General features: G+C 44.8%; 1 protein-coding gene across 2 annotated transcripts in view; it reads left to right on the forward strand.

The window, feature by feature from the left end:
• Positions 1 to 1,847: 1,847 nt before the first annotated feature.
• Positions 1,848 to 19,910, forward strand: part of LOC115415779 (triosephosphate isomerase) — a 28,343-nt gene continuing 10,280 nt past the window's right edge. Inside the window, exons 1-7 of one of the 2 annotated variants that reach the window (XM_030129417.1) lie at positions 1,848 to 2,106; positions 3,542 to 3,665; positions 5,581 to 5,680; positions 10,319 to 10,436; positions 15,147 to 15,232; positions 15,309 to 15,396; positions 17,120 to 17,273. In XM_030129417.1, coding sequence (XP_029985277.1) covers positions 1,995 to 2,106; positions 3,542 to 3,665; positions 5,581 to 5,680; positions 10,319 to 10,436; positions 15,147 to 15,232; positions 15,309 to 15,396; positions 17,120 to 17,238 — 747 coding nt within the window. In that variant the 5' untranslated portion in view covers positions 1,848 to 1,994 and the 3' untranslated portion in view covers positions 17,239 to 17,273. Of the gene's footprint in view, positions 2,107 to 3,541; positions 3,666 to 5,580; positions 5,681 to 10,318; positions 10,437 to 15,146; positions 15,233 to 15,308; positions 15,397 to 17,119; positions 18,215 to 19,910 lie in introns of those variants that run through there. The other variant, XM_030129416.1, reaches the window with a different exon arrangement.

Genomic DNA, 19,910 nt, shown 5'->3' on the forward strand with positions numbered 1-19,910 from the left:
GGCAAATTTGGTGAGTTTTGGAGCATGTTAAGGGGGTCAAATGGCAGTCTAAAGAGGAAAAAGTATGAAAATAAACAAATTGTTATAAATCAATAACCGTAAATCTTATCTCAAAAATTTTTGCATGTGAACATTGTGGTGAGTCCCATGAACGCGTAGATATGTCACATGTGGGGAAAAACTGCAAAGTGAAAAATGACTTCCAAACATCGCAACTTTGCAGGCTTGTAAAAAAAAAACTAAGACAGTTAAGACTAAGCTACGAGACCACTTTTGTGCAGAGGGTTCACTGTATCTTTTGGCGCTATTTAGAAGTCAATAGGACAAACGGTGTCATCGGAGTTAGTTTTGAAAATTTTATTTTGAAAGGCATATTGCGAACTTCCTGTTGGAGTTAGGTCATCACTGTCAGCATATCATTTTTAGTGCTTCATCCAACAAATATTTTGGCACTGGTTCCATGTCTCTACGACATTCCTACTGGCCACTAGGGCAGTTACCGTTTTTTTTTTCACATAGGTGGCGCTAGAGAGCCCATTTTGGCACCTATGGGGTTAATTTTTTCATTTTATCAAATTTTTCGCCAGGCCTGACATGTGTGCCAAATTTGGTGAGTTTTGGAGCATGTTTAGGGGGTCAAAATCCAGTTTAAAGTGACGATAGTATAATAATAATAAAAAACGAACGAAAAACAATAGGGCCTTGCTTGCAGGCAAGGCCTCTCACTGTGTGAGAGGGCCTTACCTTTCGGCTCGGTCCCTAATAAAACTCTTACATTAATCTGTGACAGAACCGTACATATGCACTGATTTATACTGACACATCTGCACTCAGGGCTGATTTCACTGGAGAACATGTGATCCTACAGAACCCATCTGGTACCCTCCATGTTCTGCACTTCAGCAGGTACCACACTTCTGTTTACAGACGGGGGGGGGGGCACATGTTCAGTGTAAACATGTCCGGTCATCCTAAAGGAGAAGAAGGTGAAGCACCTGAGGAAGGAAAGAGAAAAGGAGGAACTGCAGAGGAATGGAGGAAGGACTGGACCCAAACTGAGGCTCAGGTGGATTCACACCTGCCGTGTTTGGTCCGTTTAAAACGGACCAGAGTTCGTTTGCTCCCTTGGTTCGGACCTTTTGGGCTGGTGTGAATAAAAACCACGAACTCTGTTCCGGACCAAACAAGCGAACCCAGACCCAGTGGAAGAGGTGGTCTCGGTGCGGTTCCATACGAACCCTGGTTCGTTTGAGGTGTGAAAGCAGACCGGACCCGATCCGACACAGTTGGGTTTTTGTACCTAATGAGCTCCCGTCGTGTGTCGAGCATTATGGACAACAGAGTTTTACCAGAGAAGCGCTTACCAGAGAAGATTTATATTTTCCATTTTTATCTTATTTATTTCAGGTTAGCTGAAAACAAATAGAACAGATAATATTAAATATAATAGTACAATAATGACAACAAGTGAAAATAAACTTTAATAAAGTGATTATATTATTTTATTTTATATTATGTTATGGTCTATTACATTAAGATTCTTCAAACCAGTTAATGAGAAACTAATTAATGACATCAATAAGACGCGTCACAGGTTAATTTCTTTTTTTGTTTTTATTTATTTATTTATTTATATCAAACTGAATGTCTGAAACCACCACGGCGTACATTCTTTTACAGCTCAGAATAGGAAAATATACAATAAAATGATTCATAACACAAATAAAGTTACAAATGTCATTTCTTTCTTTGTTTCCTGTTTGTCTCTGACTCCATGTGACCACCAGGAGGCGCCGGAACCACAACAACCTGAATTAGTCCAGTAGAAGAAGAAGATCAGACTGACACAGGGATTTCCCACCGCACCTGAACACAACACAGAGCCCTGCGGTTAATCCTCCGGGTCCAGGTCCGCCACAGTCCGGGTCCTGGTCCAGCTCAGTCCAGGTCCAGCTCAGTCCAGGTCCAGGTCCAGGTCCAGGTCCAGGTCCATCATGGCGTCCAGGAGGTTCTTCGTGGGCGGGAACTGGAAGATGAACGGGACCAGGGAGAGTCTCGCGGAGCTGATGACGCACCTGAACACCTCCAACCTGCACGAGCAGACCGGTAGGGGCGGGTCCGGGTCCGAGTCCGGGTCCGGGTCTGGGTCCGGGGTTTTTTAAATGATCCTGAAGGGTCCTGATCAGCTGATTGATAATCGATGCTGCTCATTTGACACTGGTGACATTGAGAGTCACGTGATCAGGACGCGTTGACCCACAGATCTGCGCATGTCTGTTTGATGAAACTTAAACCCTTCAAAATAAAATTAGAACAAGAAGAAAATAGAATCATCCATTGATTAAATCCAGTTTAATTTCATTTAATTTTATTGTAAATTTTTTACCTGATGTTTAATAATGTTTTCTGCCAAATTAAGGATTAAGGAACGTTTAATGAGGAGACATATGAAAAATAAATCAGAGTAAGCTTTGTTTGATCTGAAATAACATGAGATAGATGAAGAGGCTATAAAACAGGCAGAGTCAGAATCATAGAAGCATTTATTTATTGATGTGTTTGATTAGCAGTGATCAATAACTGGATCTGTCATTTATATCACAGTGGTTTTTATTATTATTATTATTATTATTATTATTATTATTATTATTATTATTATTATCTGTTTCTTCTGTTTTCTTTTATTTTAAAGTAAATATTTTTTCTCCTTTTATTGAGTCAGATTCTATTTTATTCACAGAAAAATTCATTGTTTGGTCCAAAATTATATAAAAATATTGAACATTTTTCCAGTTGTATATAAATAAATAAATAAATGTACGTCTGAGAAATGATTTCAGATGTTTTTCGCAACATTAATAAATGAATAAAATGAAGCTAAAGGTTTTTTTTTTATGGAAGAGTTCTGCATTCACACAAAAAAAAATAATTTGGCTCTGTTTTTCCGAATTAACTAGATGATTATCTTTTAAAAACAGAGCCAAATTTTTATTTTTTCAGAAAACAGTATCTCTTTAATTTGGAAAAACAGAGCTCTTTTTTTTTTTTTTTTTTTTTTTTTACTTATTTTTTCTCGTAATTACAACATAATTATCTCATTAATTTGGAAAAACAGAGTCAAATTTTATTTTTTTGTGTGAATGTAATACGCTTCCGTAATTTTTTCCTCAAACAGTTTCATTAAATTACACAGAAAAAACAACAATAACAAAGAAATAAAAACATACATGTGTCCAAAAGTCATAAATTCATTTGTATTTCAACCATTTTCCATCAGAATTCTTCAACTGCAGATTAATTAGAATTTCTTTGACTTTGACAGATTTTTATCCTTTAAAATAAAATGACTCAGTCGTGTTTTTAACCTGTTGTTGTGTTTATTTTCTAATTCTACCTGTTTTTATTTATTCTTCTGTTTGTCTGCTGGTCTTCGCTGCTGGTTCTGGGTCCGGTTCACACTGAAAATGACCTTTGACCTCATAAGTCCCGCCCCCTCTGTCCCCGTGGTCTCATGTCTCCGCCCTCTTCCTGTCTGTTCCAGAGGTGGTCTGCGGCGCCCCCTTCGTCTACCTGGACTTGGTCCGGTCCGGTCTGGACCCTCGGATCGGCGTCGCCGCCCAGAACTGTTACAAAGTCTCCAGAGGGGCGTTCACGGGCGAGATCAGGTCTGAGGACACAAACGGACCCGGGTTCTGAAGTAGTCCAGTCCCCAACCAGGTTTTTTTGGTTTCGATCCAATTTTTTTTATGATTAGTTTTACCGATACCAATACTTTTTACGACTGAATTTAGATTTTATACCAAACATGAATTTCTGGTTTATGGTTAAAAATCATCAGCTTTAAAATTAAATGTAACTAAAGTATAAACAAAGGTTTTTATTATGTTCAGAACAAGGTTATTATTGTTAACAAAAACCAACAAAATAATGAAAACTAGAACTGTAAAAACATTTTTGTTAACTGAAATAAATAAAAACTATAATTCAAAGAAAGAAACCATAACTAACTGAAACTGTGTTGTGTGTTTACAAAACTAACTAAAATGGATAAAAGTTATGGATCAAATTCCCTTCGTTTTCATTTTTGTCAATGTTGGATTGATACGAAATCGATTTCTTTGGCTCTGTCAGTTTTCTGTGCCGTCACCATACGACGCTTGACGGTCCGCCACTTCTGTTTGGGATTTATTTGAATACGACAGAGAAGAAGAGAAACGAGACGACAAAACTAAAACTAAACTAAAACCAAGCACTTAGAAAAAAATGAAAACTAATAAAAACTATCAAACCTGCTCTAAAAACTAATTAAAACAAACTGAATTAGAGAAAAAAAGTCAAAACTAAATAAAACTAAACAATAATGAAAAATCCAAAACTATTAGAACCTTAGTTCAGAACATAAACAACAGTTTTTGTCTTTTTTTTTTTGACAAACCTGCACAGAGTCGGGTCATTTACAGAACCAAGTCCAGTCCAGAGTCTGTGTGTTTTATTATACCAGGGTCAGACAAAAAAATCTGAATTAAATTGAGAATAACCCCCGAATTCCAATTCAGTTCTTGAATTGGAATTCAGATTTCAAACAGGACACGGAATTGGAACTCAAATTTAAATGACCAGGAAGTAGAATTAGAATTCTATGAAATTCAAAGAAATCCATAGACAGAGTTCAGGTGTATTTAACAGTGAAGTTTCACCGTTTATTTGACATACGAGGACAACAGGAAGTTCCCACAGATATTATTGGACAGATTTATGGAAACAAGACTTTATTAGAGTCAACAGGCCCTTTTTAATTGAACATAATAGTAAAATTTACCACAAATTAACATTAAAAACATACTCTATAAAACAGATAATTAGAATTGTAAGAACTTTCAAATTGTGGAAAATGTTTGGACAGAACTTCCTTTCCCAGAATCCCTTGCTGTATGCCTTTAGTTCCTGTCTGTCATTATTGGACACACTAATGAGTCCAGGTGTGTTTAATTAATCAGTGTCTCAGCAGGAAGTCTGAGGAACACCTGGATTAGAGCAGTCAGAGTTAAATGTAGGAGACACTCCAAGTCCACGTGGGTCCACGTGGGTCCACCAGGCCCACGTGGGTCCAAACAGCTGATGGTTTGATTGGTTTTTATAATTGTATTTATTTATGTAGTGTTTTATTTTGACAGTAGGAGGGCTAGTGCTGTTTACTGTTCAGGATTTGTTGTTGTTGGTTATTTCTTCTTCAGTCTGGGCTGCACACAGAACCAGAACACACGGGGTTTGATGGAACTGGAACCTGAACACACACCACAAACACACTGGAAACCCGGTTCTGTTGAAGTACACCCAGGACTGTTTATCAGATAAACCCAGGTCTAGGACTAAAGCCCCTGGACTAGACTTAGACCTGAATTGACCTGTGTCCATGTGGACTAGACTTAGACCTGAACTGACCTGTGTCCATGTGGACTAGACTTAGACCTGAACTGACCTGTGTCCATGTGGACTAGACTTAGACCTGAACTGACCTGTGTCCATGTGGACTAGACTTAGACCTGAACTGATCCGTGTCCATGTGGTCTGGTCCTGCAGCCCAGCCATGATCAAGGACTGTGGAGTGGACTGGGTCATCCTGGGTCACTCTGAGCGCCGCCACGTGTTCGGAGAAACTGATGAGCTGATTGGACAAAAGGTGAGTCCTGGTCCTGGTCCAGGAGGTGGACTGGACCTGGTTCTGGATGTGGACTGGACCAAGTCCAGTCCTGTTCAGGTATGCTCAGGTGGTTTGTGTAGTTTGACGGTGCAGGTGCAGATGCAGATGTAGGTGCAGATGCAGGTGCAGATTCAGGTGCAGATGTAGGTGCAGGTGCAGATGCAGGTGCAGGTGCAGATGCAGGTGCAGATGCAGGTGCAGATGCAGATGCAGATGCAGGTGCAGATGCAGATGCAGGTGCAGATGTAGGTGCAGGTGCAGATGCAGGTGCAGATGCAGGTGCAGATTCAGGTGCAGATGTAGGTGCAGGTGCAGATGCAGGTGCAGATGCAGATGCAGGTGCAGGTGCAGATGCAGGTGCAGATGCAGGTGCAGGTGCAGATGTAGGTGCAGGTGCAGATGCAGGTGCAGATGTAGGTGCAGATGCAGGTGCAGATTCAGGTGCAGATTCAGGTGCAGATGTAGGTGCAGGTGCAGATGTAGGTGCAGATGCAGGTGCAGATTCAGGTGCAGATGTAGGTGCAGGTGCAGATGCAGGTGCAGATGTAGGTGCAGATGCAGGTGCAGATTCAGGTGCAGATGCAGATGCAGGTGCAGATGCAGGTGCAGATTCAGGTGCAGATGTAGGTGCAGGTGCAGATGTAGGTGCAGATGTAGGTGCAGATGTAGGTGCAGATTCAGGTGCAGATGTAGATGCAGGTGCAGATGTAGGTGCAGATTCAGGTGCAGGTGCAGGTGCAGATGTAGGTGCAGGTGCAGATGTAGGTGCAGATGTAGGTGCAGATGCAGGTGCAGATTCAGGTGCAGGTGCAGGTGAAGATGTAGGTGCAGGTGCAGATGTAGGTGCAGATGCAGATGCAGGTGCAGATGCAGGTGCAGATGTAGGTGCAGATTCAGGTGCAGATGCAGATGTAGGTACAGGTGCAGATGTAGGTGCAGATTCAGGTGCAGGTGAAGATGTAGGTGCAGGTGCAGATGTAGGTGCAGATGTAGGTGCAGATGTAGGTGCAGATTCAGGTGCAGATGCAGATGTAGGTACAGGTGCAGATGCAGGTGCAGATGTAGGTGCAGATGTAGGTGCAGATTCAGGTGCAGGTGCAGATGTAGGTGCAGATGCAGATGCAGGTGCAGATGTAGGTGCAGATTCAGGTGCAGGTGCAGATGTAGGTACAGGTGCAGATGTAGGTGCAGATGTAGGTACAGGTGCAGATGTAGGTGCAGGTGCAGATGTAGGTGCAGGTGCAGATGTAGGTGCAGATGTAGGTGCAGATGTAGGTGCAGATTCAGGTGCAGATGCAGATGTAGGTACAGGTGCAGATGCAGGTGCAGATGTAGGTGCAGATGTAGGTGCAGATTCAGGTGCAGGTGCAGATGTAGGTGCAGATGCAGATGCAGGTGCAGATGTAGGTGCAGATTCAGGTGCAGGTGCAGATGTAGGTGCAGGTGCAGATGCAGGTGCAGATGTAGGTGCAGATTCAGGTGCAGGTGCAGATGTAGGTACAGGTGCAGATGTAGGTGCAGATGTAGGTACAGGTGCAGATGTAGGTGCAGGTGCAGATGTAGGTGCAGATGTAGGTGCAGGTGCAGATGTAGGTGCAGATGTAGGTGCAGGTGCAGATGCAGGTGCAGGTGCAGATGCAGATGCAGGTGATGATGTCATCCTTCAGTTCTTCGTCCTCTTATAGTTTGTGTTAAATCTGATGTTTTTTTTCACAGTTTTTTCTTCTGGTGGTTTTGAACCTGTGTTTATGTCAGAGGGTTCTAGAACACAGACGTGGTTCTGGTTCTGGTTCCACATTCAGCCCAGTTTGGTCTGCAGTGGGTCAGACCAGAACCAGAACAATAGAAGAACACAGACATGAGCAAAAAGTCCAGGTTTTTCTGTTTGTTTTTGAATAAAAACTGAACATTAAAGTATGAAAGTCAGTTTGTTTCCAGATGATCCAAATGTGAAGCAGGTTTAAAACAGAACCGACTGGAACAGTTTAAACAGATGGACACCAATGTTCTGAAGAAAAACTGAGGGTCGAATTAAAAATAAACAAATGTTCTGAGTAGGGCTGGGCAAGTTAACACGTTATTACCACGTTAATGCATTCATTAAATAACGCCGACAATTTTTTAAATCTCCGTTTAATGCCGTTTTCTTATTGTTCTGCCTTTCTAGCAAGTCTTAGTTCATTTATACATACGGACTCTTATTTTGAAACTCATGCTTTTATTTTGGTGCTTCACACGCCGGTGCTGTGTGTGAACTGCTGGTGGCTGAGAGGAGAAAAGTGTCCCAGTAAAGCTGAGTCCACCTGTGTGGAACTGCTGCAGTTCAACGCCTGTATGTGTCAGTCATTCTGTTGTTTGTTAAATAATTTCACATGCAAACGTGCCGTTACAAACATGTTTATGACGTAATTTCAGATGTGTTTATTACAGTGTGTTATTAACATGTTTAAGCTAATTCCTTTATGCTAGCAGTCGCAGATGGGTTGCTAATTCTTTTTGCAGGCTCATGCTAAGTTTATGTAAATTCATTGGTTGTGTTTAATATGCCAGCCTTTGAACTAACCTGTACTTATTTAGGATGTGATTAGCTTGATGCTAACTTGAATGGGAAAATCCATAGACACGCTTATGATTAGCCTTTACAGATTAATTTAAGATTTACAGCGTCTTTTTATCCAGTAACAAAGGTTCACATCAGAGATATTTGATACTATTCATTCTGACAACAACTGAACAGAAAATACTCACAGACAAACGTTTTTGGGGCCGTACAAACAGAGTGAAAGAAACGTGTCTGTTAGTTCCTTCTTATGTCCGAACTGACTACGGGAACACCGAAAGGACAAAACATACGATAGTGACACTTATTCCCACCACTAGAGGGCCCCCTTTGTTTACTTTGAACAACTGAACATCACGTATTATTGTTCTTATTAGTATTAGTACTGATTAGTGGGACTAAGACTCCTGTCAATCACTCACAAGTGTGAATAAACATGTGTGGACATAAACATGTGGAACAGTAGCGGTCTGTTCCATGGACATTTTCATTGAAATGTCTTCAGATGGTGGGGGGGGGGGGGCGGGAACACAGGTGTTTGGAAGCACTGACGTGCAATTTTTTTTATCAGCGGAGTACTGCAGTCTGAAATATCACTGAAAGGAAATACACACTGTTGATGCCGGCAAACCCCCCCCCCCCATAACTATGCGATTCATCACAGAAATCCACACAATTAATTGCGATTAAAAATTTTAATCGCTGCCCAGCACTAGTTCTGAGATAAAAGAGAATCTACTGTTCAGATAAAACATGTTTTTCTGTTATTTTACTTTATAATTTTAGACAAAAATCCACATGTAACAAAAGGACAGGAAAAGTACTCACTACTTTTATACTGAATATCTCTGTATTCTGTCACAGGTGCATTGTGGGAATCACAGTAAATATTCAAGGCAGAGTGTTTAACAAAAATGACAGTGTTGTAAATGTTCAGGTTCCACGTGTAACACCAGTGGACCTGACGGGTTCTGCATGTAACACCAGTGGACACAATGGGATCCACGTGTAACACCAGTGGACACAATGGGTTCCACGTGTAACACCAGTGGACACAATGGGTTCCACGTGTAACCAGTGGACATGACAGGTTCTGCATGTAACACCGGTGGACACAATGGGTTCCACGTGTAACACCAGTGGACATGACAGGTTCTGCATGTAACACAAGTGGACACAATGGGTTCCACATGTAACACCAGTGGACATGACAGGTTCTGCATGTAACACCGGTGGACACAATGGGTTCCACGTGTAACACCAGTGGACATGACAGGTTCTGCATGTAACACCGGTGGACACAATGGGTTCCACGTGTAACACCAGTGGACATGACAGGTTCTGCATGTAACACCGGTGGACACAATGGGTTCCACGTGTAACACCAGTGGACATGACAGGTTCTGCATGTAACACCGGTGGACACAACGGGTTCCATGTGTAACACCAGTGGACACGACGGGTTCCGCATGTAACACCAGTGGATGCGATGGGTTCCGTGTATAACACCGGTGGACACGACAGGTTCTGCATGTAACACCAGTGGACACAATGGGTTCCACGTGTAACACCAGTGGACATGACAGGTTCTGCATGTAGCACCGGTGGACACAATGGGTCCCACATGTAACACCAGTGGACACGACGGGTTCCGCATGCAACACCAGTGGACACGATGGGTTCCACATGTAACACCGGTGGACATGACAGGTTCTGCGTGTAACACTGGTGGACGCGATAGGTTCTGTGTGTAACACTGGTGGATGCAATGGGTTTCACATGTAACACCGGTTGACACGACAGGTTCCCCGTGTAACACCAGTGGATACGATGGGTTCTGCGTGTAACACTGGTGGACACGATGGGTTCTGCGTGTAACACCGGTGGACACGATGGGTTCTGCGTGTAACACCGGTGGACACGATGGGTTCTGCGTGTAACTCTGGTGGCCACGATGGGTTCTGTGTGTAAGCCCCGGTGGACACAATGGGTTCCACGTGTAACGTTCTGCTGTTGGACCTCAGGTGGTTCAGTAACGTTCTGCTGTTGGACCTCAGGTGGCTCATGCTCTGGAGAATGACCTGGCAGTGATCGCCTGCATTGGAGAGAAACTGGAGGAACGAGAGGCTGGCACCACCGAAGAAGTGGTGTTCGCTCAGACACAGGTGATCGCAGGTAAAATAACAGGAAAACACAGAAAACACAGAAAAACTCCACCATCAGCTCCTTCTTTCTTAGGGCGTCCCATTTTTTTTGGGTCTTCTTTTCTGATCCAGTTCTTAATTTGTCCAGTTCATCTCTTCCATATCAGTAACTCCCAAAACAAATTTGGTCCCAGTCCGTACAGTTTTAGACCCCTCCCCCCCCGTCCATCTTTAGGTGTCCGTCAGCCCAGTGCAGAAAAACCTTTTTAATGGAAGATCCTGTATTTGTGGGTTAGTTCTGCCAGATCTGCTCATGCAAATGTCAGATCAGAGGTTTTGGGGATGGAACTGTCGTTTATGAAGATCTACGATCATGTACAGGTCAAAGGTCACATGATTGTAGACCAGGTCCAGGTCATGTGACACTCAAACATGGGTCCAGTCCCAGGTTTGTGCAGATGTCTTTCTGTCCTAGTCTGATCTGACACATCTGCACTCAGGGCTGATTTCACTGGAGAACATGTGATCCTCCAGAACCTATCTGGTACCCTCCATGTTCTGCACTTCAGCAGGTACCACACTTCTGTTTACAGACGGGGGGGGGGGGGGGGGGGGGCACATGTTCAGTGTAAACATGTCCAGTCATCCTAAAGGAGAAGAAGGTGAAGCACCTGAGGAAGGAAAGAGAAAAGGAGGAACTGCAGAGGAATGGAGGAAGGACTGGACCCAAACTGAGGCTCAGGTGGATTCACACCTGCCTTGTTTGGTCCGTTTAAAACGGACCAGAGTTCGTTTGCTCCCTTGGTTCGGACCTTTTGGGCTGGTGTGAATAAAAACCACCGAACTCTGTTCCGGACCAAACAAGCGAACCCAGACCCAGTTGAAGAGGTGGTCTCGGTGTGGTTCCATATGAACCCTGGTGCGGTTCGTTTGAGGTGTGAAAGCAGACTGGACCCGATCCGACACAGTTGGGTTTTTGTACCTAATGAGCTCCCGTCGTGCGTCGAGCATTATGGACAACAGAGTTTTACCAGAGAAGCGCTCAGAGTGAGGATAGGCTGTGGAGCTGAACATGAACCCTGGTCAAACTTGGAGCTCAGAAGGGACACGCTGCCTTTTGGACATCTGGGCAGATGTGCATAGAACACAGCTGACAGAAAGGACACAGAAAAACTCCGACGTTTTCAGCTTGTTCGGCGAGAGAATGATTAGGATCATGGTTAGATCTGTCTGTTGTGCTTGAAATAAAAAATAATAAACGACTTCATCAGCCCCAGCAAACTTTACCTGCGTTAAGGAATTCTGTCCCTGGTTAAACTCAACGGTGATATAGGACAGATACACATGGTCAGCAGTACGGAGCACTAATGCTTTTGGAGAACAGTCTTTTCACATACTAGTAGAATACACACTTCAGACCTGTTCTGTCTGTGGGAATCAGACCAACAGTCACAACATGATGTGCACATGAGCGCTGTCCTCCGTAGCCGTCTTGCCCTGTGTCTTCGTCATTGAGACATGAATTCTACAACATTATAAACCTGACGTTGCATCAGACGCTCTTGCTGCTCAAACACTTGTGCAGACGTCTGCATCTGTAAAAACCACTATGACGATAACAAAAACAGCCGAATGTCCATGATTCTGTCCTTTCACTTTGGACTGAGCGCTTTAATGGACACTGCTCATTTCTGTCCAATGGATGAACCACCTCAGCACACGTGGTTTTGTTTACAGATTTTGGTCCACTTACAAAAATGTACAGTGTGAATACGAACCGCACCAGATTAAAAAAAAAAAAATTTGGTCCGGACCAAAGCAAGTGAACTATCGGACTTTCCTGGTGTGAATACACCCTCAGACACTCAGCTTCCTTTGGTCAGAACAGTCCTGCAGGTACACACAAGTACAGAGAACAGAGGAGAACACAAGAGAACATACAGTAGAAGACAGAAAACCACAGCCAAACAAACGTGTGTAGATACGAATTCTATATTGACCCATTTCAACTTGAAATTGAATATAGACTTGATCATCAGTCTGCAGTTGGACCTCTGTGCCTCAGACTCATTTTCAGCTCTCAGACATTCCTCATCACAGACCTGAGGTTCTGCAGATGGTCCTCCTGTAGACCTGAGGTTCTGCAGATGGTCCTCCTGTAGACCTGAGGTTCTGCAGATGGTCCTCCTGTAGACCTGAGGTTCTGCAGATGGTCCTCCTGTAGACCTGAGGTTCTGCAGATGATCCTCCTGTAGACCTGAGGTTCTGCAGATGGTCCTCCTGTAGACCTGAGGTTCTGCAGATGATCCTCCTGTAGACCTGAGGTCCTGCAGATGGTCCTCCTGTAGACCTGAGGTCCTGCAGATGGTCCTCCTGTAGACCTGAGGTTCTGCAGATGGTCCTCCTGTAGACCTGAGGTTCTGCAGATGGTCCTCCTGCAGACCTGAGGTCCTGCAGATGGTCCTCCTGTAGACCTGAGGTCCTGCAGATGGTCCTCCTGTAGACCTGAGGTTCTGCAGATGGTCCTCCTGTAGACCTGAGGTTCTGCAGATGGTCCTCCTGCAGACCTGAGGTCCTGCAGATGGTCCTCCTGTAGACCTGAGGTCCTGCAGATGGTCCTCCTGTAGACCTGAGGTTCTGCAGATGGTCCTCCTGTAGACCTGAGGTCCTGCAGATGGTCCTCCTGTAGACCTGAGGTCCTGCAGATGGTCCTCCTGTAGACCTGAGGTCCTGCAGATGGTCCTCCTGTAGACCTGAGGTTCTGCAGATGGTCCTCCTGTAGACCTGAGGTTCTGCAGATGGTCCTCCTGCAGACCTGAGGTCCTGCAGATGGTCCTCTTGTAGACCTGAGGTCCTGCAGATGGTCCTCCTGTAGACCTGAGGTCCTGCAGATGGTCCTCCTGTAGACCTGAGGTTCTGCAGATGGTCCTCCTGTAGACCTGAGGTCCTGCAGATGGTCCTCCTGTAGACCTGAGGTCCTGCAGATGGTCCTCCTGTAGACCTGAGGTCCTGCAGATGGTCCTCCTGTAGACCTGAGGTCCTGCAGATGGTCCTCCTGTAGACCTGAGGTTCTGCAGATGGTCCTCCTGTAGACCTGAGGTTCTGCAGATGGTCCTCCTGCAGACCTAAGGTCCTGCAGATGGTCCTCTTGTAGACCTGAGGTCCTGCAGATGGTCCTCCTGTAGACCTGAGGTCCTGCAGATGGTCCTCCTGTAGACCTGAGGTTCTGCAGATGGTCCTCCTGTAGACCTGAGGTTCTGCAGATGGTCCTCCTGTAGACCTGAGGTTCTGCAGATGGTCCTCCTGTGAGCCTGGGTCTCAGATCCAACAGTCAGTCTAATTTAGGTTTATATGAGTCAGATCTGCAGGGTTCTGACAGGCTGGTCCCATCACACACAGAACACTAGAACCCAGTTGTGCTGTTCCTTTGGTGGAACTCTGCCTTTATTCCAGATTGACTCAACTTCCACAGATGTTTGTTTGGCTGTGGTTTTCTGTCTTCTACTGTGTGTTCTCTTGTGTTCTCCTCTGTTCTCTGTACTTGTGTGTACCTGCAGGACTGTTCTGACCAAAGGAAGCTGAGTGTCTGAGCCTCAGTTTGGGTCCAGTCCTTCCTCCATTCCTCTGCAGTTCCTCCTTTTCTCTTTCCTTCCTCAGGTGCTTCACCTTCTTCTCCTTTAGGATGACTGGACATGTTTACACTGAACATGTGCCCCCCCCCCCCGTCTGTAAACAGAAGTGTGGTACCTGCTGAAGTGCAGAACATGGAGGGTACCAGATGGGTTCTGTAGGATCACATGTTCTCCAGTGAAATCAGCCCTGAGTGCAGATGTGTCAGATCAGACTAGGACAGAAAGACATCTGCACAAACCTGGGACTGGACCCATGTTTGAGTGTCACATGACCTGGACCTGGTCTACAATCATGTGACCTTTGACCTGTACATGATCATAGACCCTAATAAACGACAGTAGCATCAGGTTCTATCTGGGTTCTATCTGGGTTCTATCTGGGTTCCATCTGGGTTCTATCTGGGTTCTATCTGGTTTCTATCTGGGTTCTATCTGGTTCTATCTGGGTTCTATCTGGTTCTATCTGGGTTCTATCTGGGTTCTATCTGGTTCTATCTGGTTTCTATCTGGTTCTATCTGGTTCTATCTGGGTTCTATCTGGGTTCTATCTGGTTCTATCTGGGTTCCATCTGGGTTCTATCTGGGTTCTATCTGGGTTCTATCTGGTTCTATCTGGGTTCTATCTGGGTTCTATCTGGGTTCTATCTGGTTCTATCTGGGTTCTATCTGGTTCTATCTGGGTTCTATCTGGGTTCTATCTGGTTCTATCAGGGTTCCATCTGGGTTCTATCTGGGTTCTATCTGGTTCTATCTGGTTTCTATCTGGTTTCTATCTGGGTTCTATCTGGGTTCTATCTGGTTCTATCTGGGTTCTATCTGGTTCTATCTGGTTTCTATCTGGTTCTATCTGGGTTCTATCTGGTTCTGCTGCAGCTGAACCGTCTCTGAAAATCTGGTTCTGTTGTTCTGTAGTTAGAACATGGATCTAAAGGGTTAAAACATGATCCCAGCCTTAGACCCTGGTTCAGATCAGCTGGTGTTTATGGATGGTTCTGGTTCTGGTTCTGGTTCTGGTTCCTGTTCTGGTTCTAGTTCTGGATCTGGTTCTGGTTCTAGTTCTAGTTCTGGTTCTGGTTCTGGTTCTGACCCCTTGGACTGTGTCTTTCCAGAGAACGTGAAGGACTGGACTAAAGTGGTTCTGGCTTATGAGCCGGTCTGGGCCATCGGAACCGGGCAGACGGCCTCACCTGACCAGGTAACGCAGTCAGAACAGTCCAAATATCCGATAGAACCTGAACGTGGGTTCTGACGGTACGCTGTCATGTGACCAGGCCCAGGAAGTCCACCACAAGCTGAGGGCGTGGCTTCGCACCAACGTGTCCGATGACGTGGCCGACAGCGTCAGGATCATCTACGGAGGTGAGGGTTAGGGGTCCTGATCCGGGACCACGTGGACCAGGACGGACCGGTCTGATCCAGGACCACGTGGACCAGGATCAGAGCGGTTCCATTGTGTTCTTGTGTAGATGGTAGAAGGTTCAGATGTGGAACGTTTTGAACAGATTTTCTCACATTATTGACTCTGTTTTGTTGATGGTTTTATTTCCAATCACTCCATTGATCTGTTGAGAATAGATCACACGTTCCTCACACGTTCCTCACACGTTCCTCACATGTCCACGGTTCCTCCAGATCTTTCTTTTTATTTCTTCATCCTCTTTTCAGACGGTTCTATTGTTTCATCAAATGTTAAACCAGTGGATTCTGTTTAATTCGATTTCATACAAACGTCACAACTTCAGAAGTTTGAGTAGAAACGAAAGAACAAAGAGTTTAAGGAGCAGAGAATTTACAACTACTCCTCTCCTCCTCCTCTTCTCTTCCTCCTTCTCTTCTCCTCATCTCATCCTCCTCCTCCTCCTCCTTACTACTCCTCTTCTCCTCGTCCTCTTCTTCTCCTCCTCCTTATTCCTCCTCCTCTTCTCCTCCTCCTCTCCTCCTCCTTACTCCTCCTCCTCCTCTTCTTCTCCTCCTCTCCTCCTCCTTACTACTCCTCTTCTCCTCCTCCTCTTCTTCTCCTCCTCTCCTCCTTACTCCTCCTCCTCTTCTTCTCCTCCTCCTCTTCTCCTCCTCCTCTCCTCCTCTTCTCCTCCTCCTCTTCTCCTCCTCCCCTCCTCCTCTCCTCCTCCTCTTCTCCTCCTCCTCTCCTCCTCCTCTTCTCCTCCTCCTCTTCTCCTCCTCCTCTCCTCCTCCTTCCTCCTCCTCCTTGCTCCTCCTCTTCTCCTCCTCCTCTCCTCCTCCTCTTCTCCTCCTCTCCTCCTCCTTACTCCTCCTCCTCTCCTCCTCCTCCTCCTCCTCCTCTTCTCCTCCTCCTCTCCTCCTCCTTACTCCTCCTCTCCTCCTCCTTACTCCTCCTCCTCTTCTCCTCCTCCCCTCCTCCTCTCCTCCTCCTCCTCCTCTCCTCCTCCTTACTACTCCTCTTCTCCTCGTCCTCTTCTTCTCCTCCTCCTTATTCCTCCTCCTCTTCTCCTCCTCCTCTCCTCCTCCTTACTCCTCCTCCTCCTCTTCTTCTCCTCCTCTCCTCCTCCTTACTACTCCTCTTCTCCTCCTCCTCTTCTTCTCCTCCTCTCCTCCTTACTCCTCCTCCTCTTCTTCTCCTCCTCCTCTCCTCCTCTTCTTCTCCTCCTCCTCTTCTTCTCCTCCTCCTCTTCTCCTCCTCCTCTTCTCCTCCTCCCCTCCTCCTCTCCTCCTCCTCTTCTCCTCCTCCTCTCCTCCTCCTTCCTCCTCCTCCTTGCTCCTCCTCTTCTCCTCCTCCTCTCCTCCTCCTCCTCCTCTTCTCCTCCTCCTCTCCTCCTCCTTACTCCTCCTCCTCTTCTCCTCCTCCCCTCCTCCTCCTCCTCTTCTCCTCCTCCTCTCCTCCTCCTTACTCCTCCTCTCCTCCTCCTTACTCCTCCTCCTCTTCTCCTCCTCCCCTCCTCCTCCTCCTCCTCTTCTCCTCCTCCCCTCCTCCTCCTCCTCCTCTTCTCCTCCTCCTCTCCTCCTCCTCCTTCCTCCTCCTCTTCTCCTCCTCCTTCCTCCTCCTCTCCTCCTCCTTCCTCCTCCTCCTCTCCTCCTCCTTCCTCCTCCTCTTCTCCTCCTTCAGGTTCAGTTACTTCTCTTAACTGCAGAGAACTTGCGTCTCAGGCTGATGTGGACGGTTTCCTGGTGGGCGGAGCCTCGCTGAAACCGGAGTTTGTTGACATAATCAACGCTCGGGCGTAACGGGTCAGAACCGGAACCGGACGGAACCAAAGCGGGCTGACAGAACATATGACCATATTTGGGTTTTCCTGTGAGTGCAGTAGGTTGGACTGTTGGTCTGCAGATGTAAAGTTTTTCTTCTGTGTTCGTGTTGACGTGAAAACCACCGTTTTTTTTTTCGTCTTGTGCAGAAAATCTGTTAAAACTTCACAGAAACTTTTCAGTTTGATCAGATTTGTCATGTTTATTGTTAATCATCACAAATATTTCATTTTCTAATGTTGATATTAGATGAGTTTAACTTAAACACAAATAAGAAAAATAGAACCGTAGAAAACAATTACAGGGTTTAAAGTGTTTCCACGGTAACAGAGGGTGGAACCGTTCAGGACTGGAGTTTAAAAACCAACACAGCAACCACCCCCCCACCCCCCACCCCGAGAAAAACCTGCTTTTACACACAGCCATATAGAAGAAGGCGGGGCTACAAGAAGCTTTGGCCCGGTTCATTTTCAGTGGGCGGGGCCATCACTGTCGTGTAAACAATAGGTGCAAACACATAGAAATGTCCGTGTAAACACACCCTGAGGACACTGATGAACACACTGATGCTGCAGCTCCTTCACAATAAAAGCCCTGGGTGGAGTTAATGTGTCCAATAACACCTGCTCTGAATGCAGCTCCTTCACAATAAAAGCCCTGGGTGGAGTTAATGTGTCTAATAACACCTGCTCTGAATGCAGCTACTTCACAATAAAAGCCCTGGGTGGAGTTAATGTGTCTAATAACACCTGCTCTGAATGCAGCTCCTTCACAATAAAAGCCCTGGGTGGAGTTAATGTGTCTAATAACACCTGCTCTGAATGCAGCTACTTCACAATAAAAGCCCTAGGTGGAGTTAATGTGTCTAATAACACCTGCTCTGAATGCAGCTCCTTCACAATAAAAGCCCTAGGTGGAGTTAATGTGTCTAATAACACCTGCTCTGAATGCAGCTACTTCACAATAAAAGCCCTGGGTGGAGTTAATGTGTCTAATAACACCTGCTCTGAATGCAGCTCCTCCTGTGGTTCGTTAACTCTTTACTGCTCAGTGTTAAACTGGATGATGTGACTCATGTAGACAAAATAAAACAGTCGACTCTGAAGTAAACCCAGTGTTTGGTTTGAGTCTGTGTTTGTTTTTCAGTTGAATTCTGTTGGATTTGAACGGTTCTGGTGCAGACTGATGAGGTTTGTGTCCTGGAAAAACACTTCTGATCACGTCACTCGGTAAACTGGACCTTTTTTTTTTAGTTATTCATTATTTTAACTTGGATGTTCAGATCAGTGAAGTTTGAACAAACTCTGTCTTTTTATTATGTAACAACTTCAAACTCAATCACCAATAATTAATTCTGTTCTTATTCTCTCATTAACTTAATTTATTTCATGGTGTTCAATGTTATAAAACTGTGTCTAATAATTCAATCAGTGTTAGTATTTTTAAATATGTAAATATGCTACATGTTATATTTTTATTATATACTATTTCAAATATTATGGAAGAGGATTAGAGCCACTGGAAAAAAGAAAAAAAGAAAAAAGGTCCAATATTTTTTCAGAATTTTGACTTCTGACTTTTTTTCTCAGAATTCTGATTTTAATCTCAGATTTCGAGTGTTTTTTCTCAGAATAACAATAATAATAATAAAATAGGACCCTTTTTTCCAGTGGCCCTAATCCACTTCTGTAAAAATATACATTACACTCTATTTCATTCACGGCCATTCAAAATACTTTATATCTTTTAATACTCTGTATTTTATTTCATTTATTTCCATTTGATGATGGGTTGAACTGTTTGGTTTTTTTTTTACTTTTGTATGTGTAAGTGTATTGCATTCACACAAAAAAATAAATTCAGCTCTGTTTTTCTGAATTAACGAGATAATTATCTCATAAAAACAGAGCCAGATTTAAATTTTTTCAGAAAACAGTATCTCGTTAATTTTGAAAAAAAGAGCTGAATTAAATTTTTTGTGTGTGAATGCAATACGCCTCTAATATGTTACAGTTTCCTGACATAGTTTGTCTACAGATAACGTCTAACTGAAGGTTTATTCTCTATAATTACTAACACCTCTGTATAAATTGACAGTAGTTATGAATAAAACACTCGACCTCTTTTATGCCAACATTAAGGAGGCATATACATCGTCTCCCCTCCCTCCCCTGGGAAGATCTGACCATGACCTAGTGCACCTTCTCCCTGTGTACAAGCCTCTGGTACACAGACAACCAGCAGACACCCACACAAGAAAGATCTGGTCCGAAGAGTCTGTGGAGACCCTGAAAGACTGCTTCGACACCACGGTGTGGGACGTGTTCTGTGAGGACCACGGGGAGGACATCAACAGTCTGACCAGCTGTGTTCCAGACTACATAAACTTCTGTGTAGACTCCACCACACCCACCAAGACAGTAAGACTGTTTGCAAACAGCAAACCATGGATTACCCCTGATATCAAAGCCCTTCTCAAGGACAAAAGGAGGGCTTTTAGGTCGGGGGACAGGGAGCTGATGAAGTCCGTGCAGAGAGAACTGAGGAGAAGATCAGAGAGGGGAAAGTGAGCTACAGGAGAAGAGTGGAGGAACAGCTGCAGCAGAACGACGTCAGCGGCGTCTGGAGGAGCCTGAGAACAATGTCAGGAC

This window comes from Sphaeramia orbicularis, unplaced genomic scaffold, assembly GCF_902148855.1.
Source record: "Sphaeramia orbicularis unplaced genomic scaffold, fSphaOr1.1, whole genome shotgun sequence".
NCBI classification, from domain to species: Eukaryota; Metazoa; Chordata; class Actinopteri; order Kurtiformes; family Apogonidae; genus Sphaeramia; species Sphaeramia orbicularis.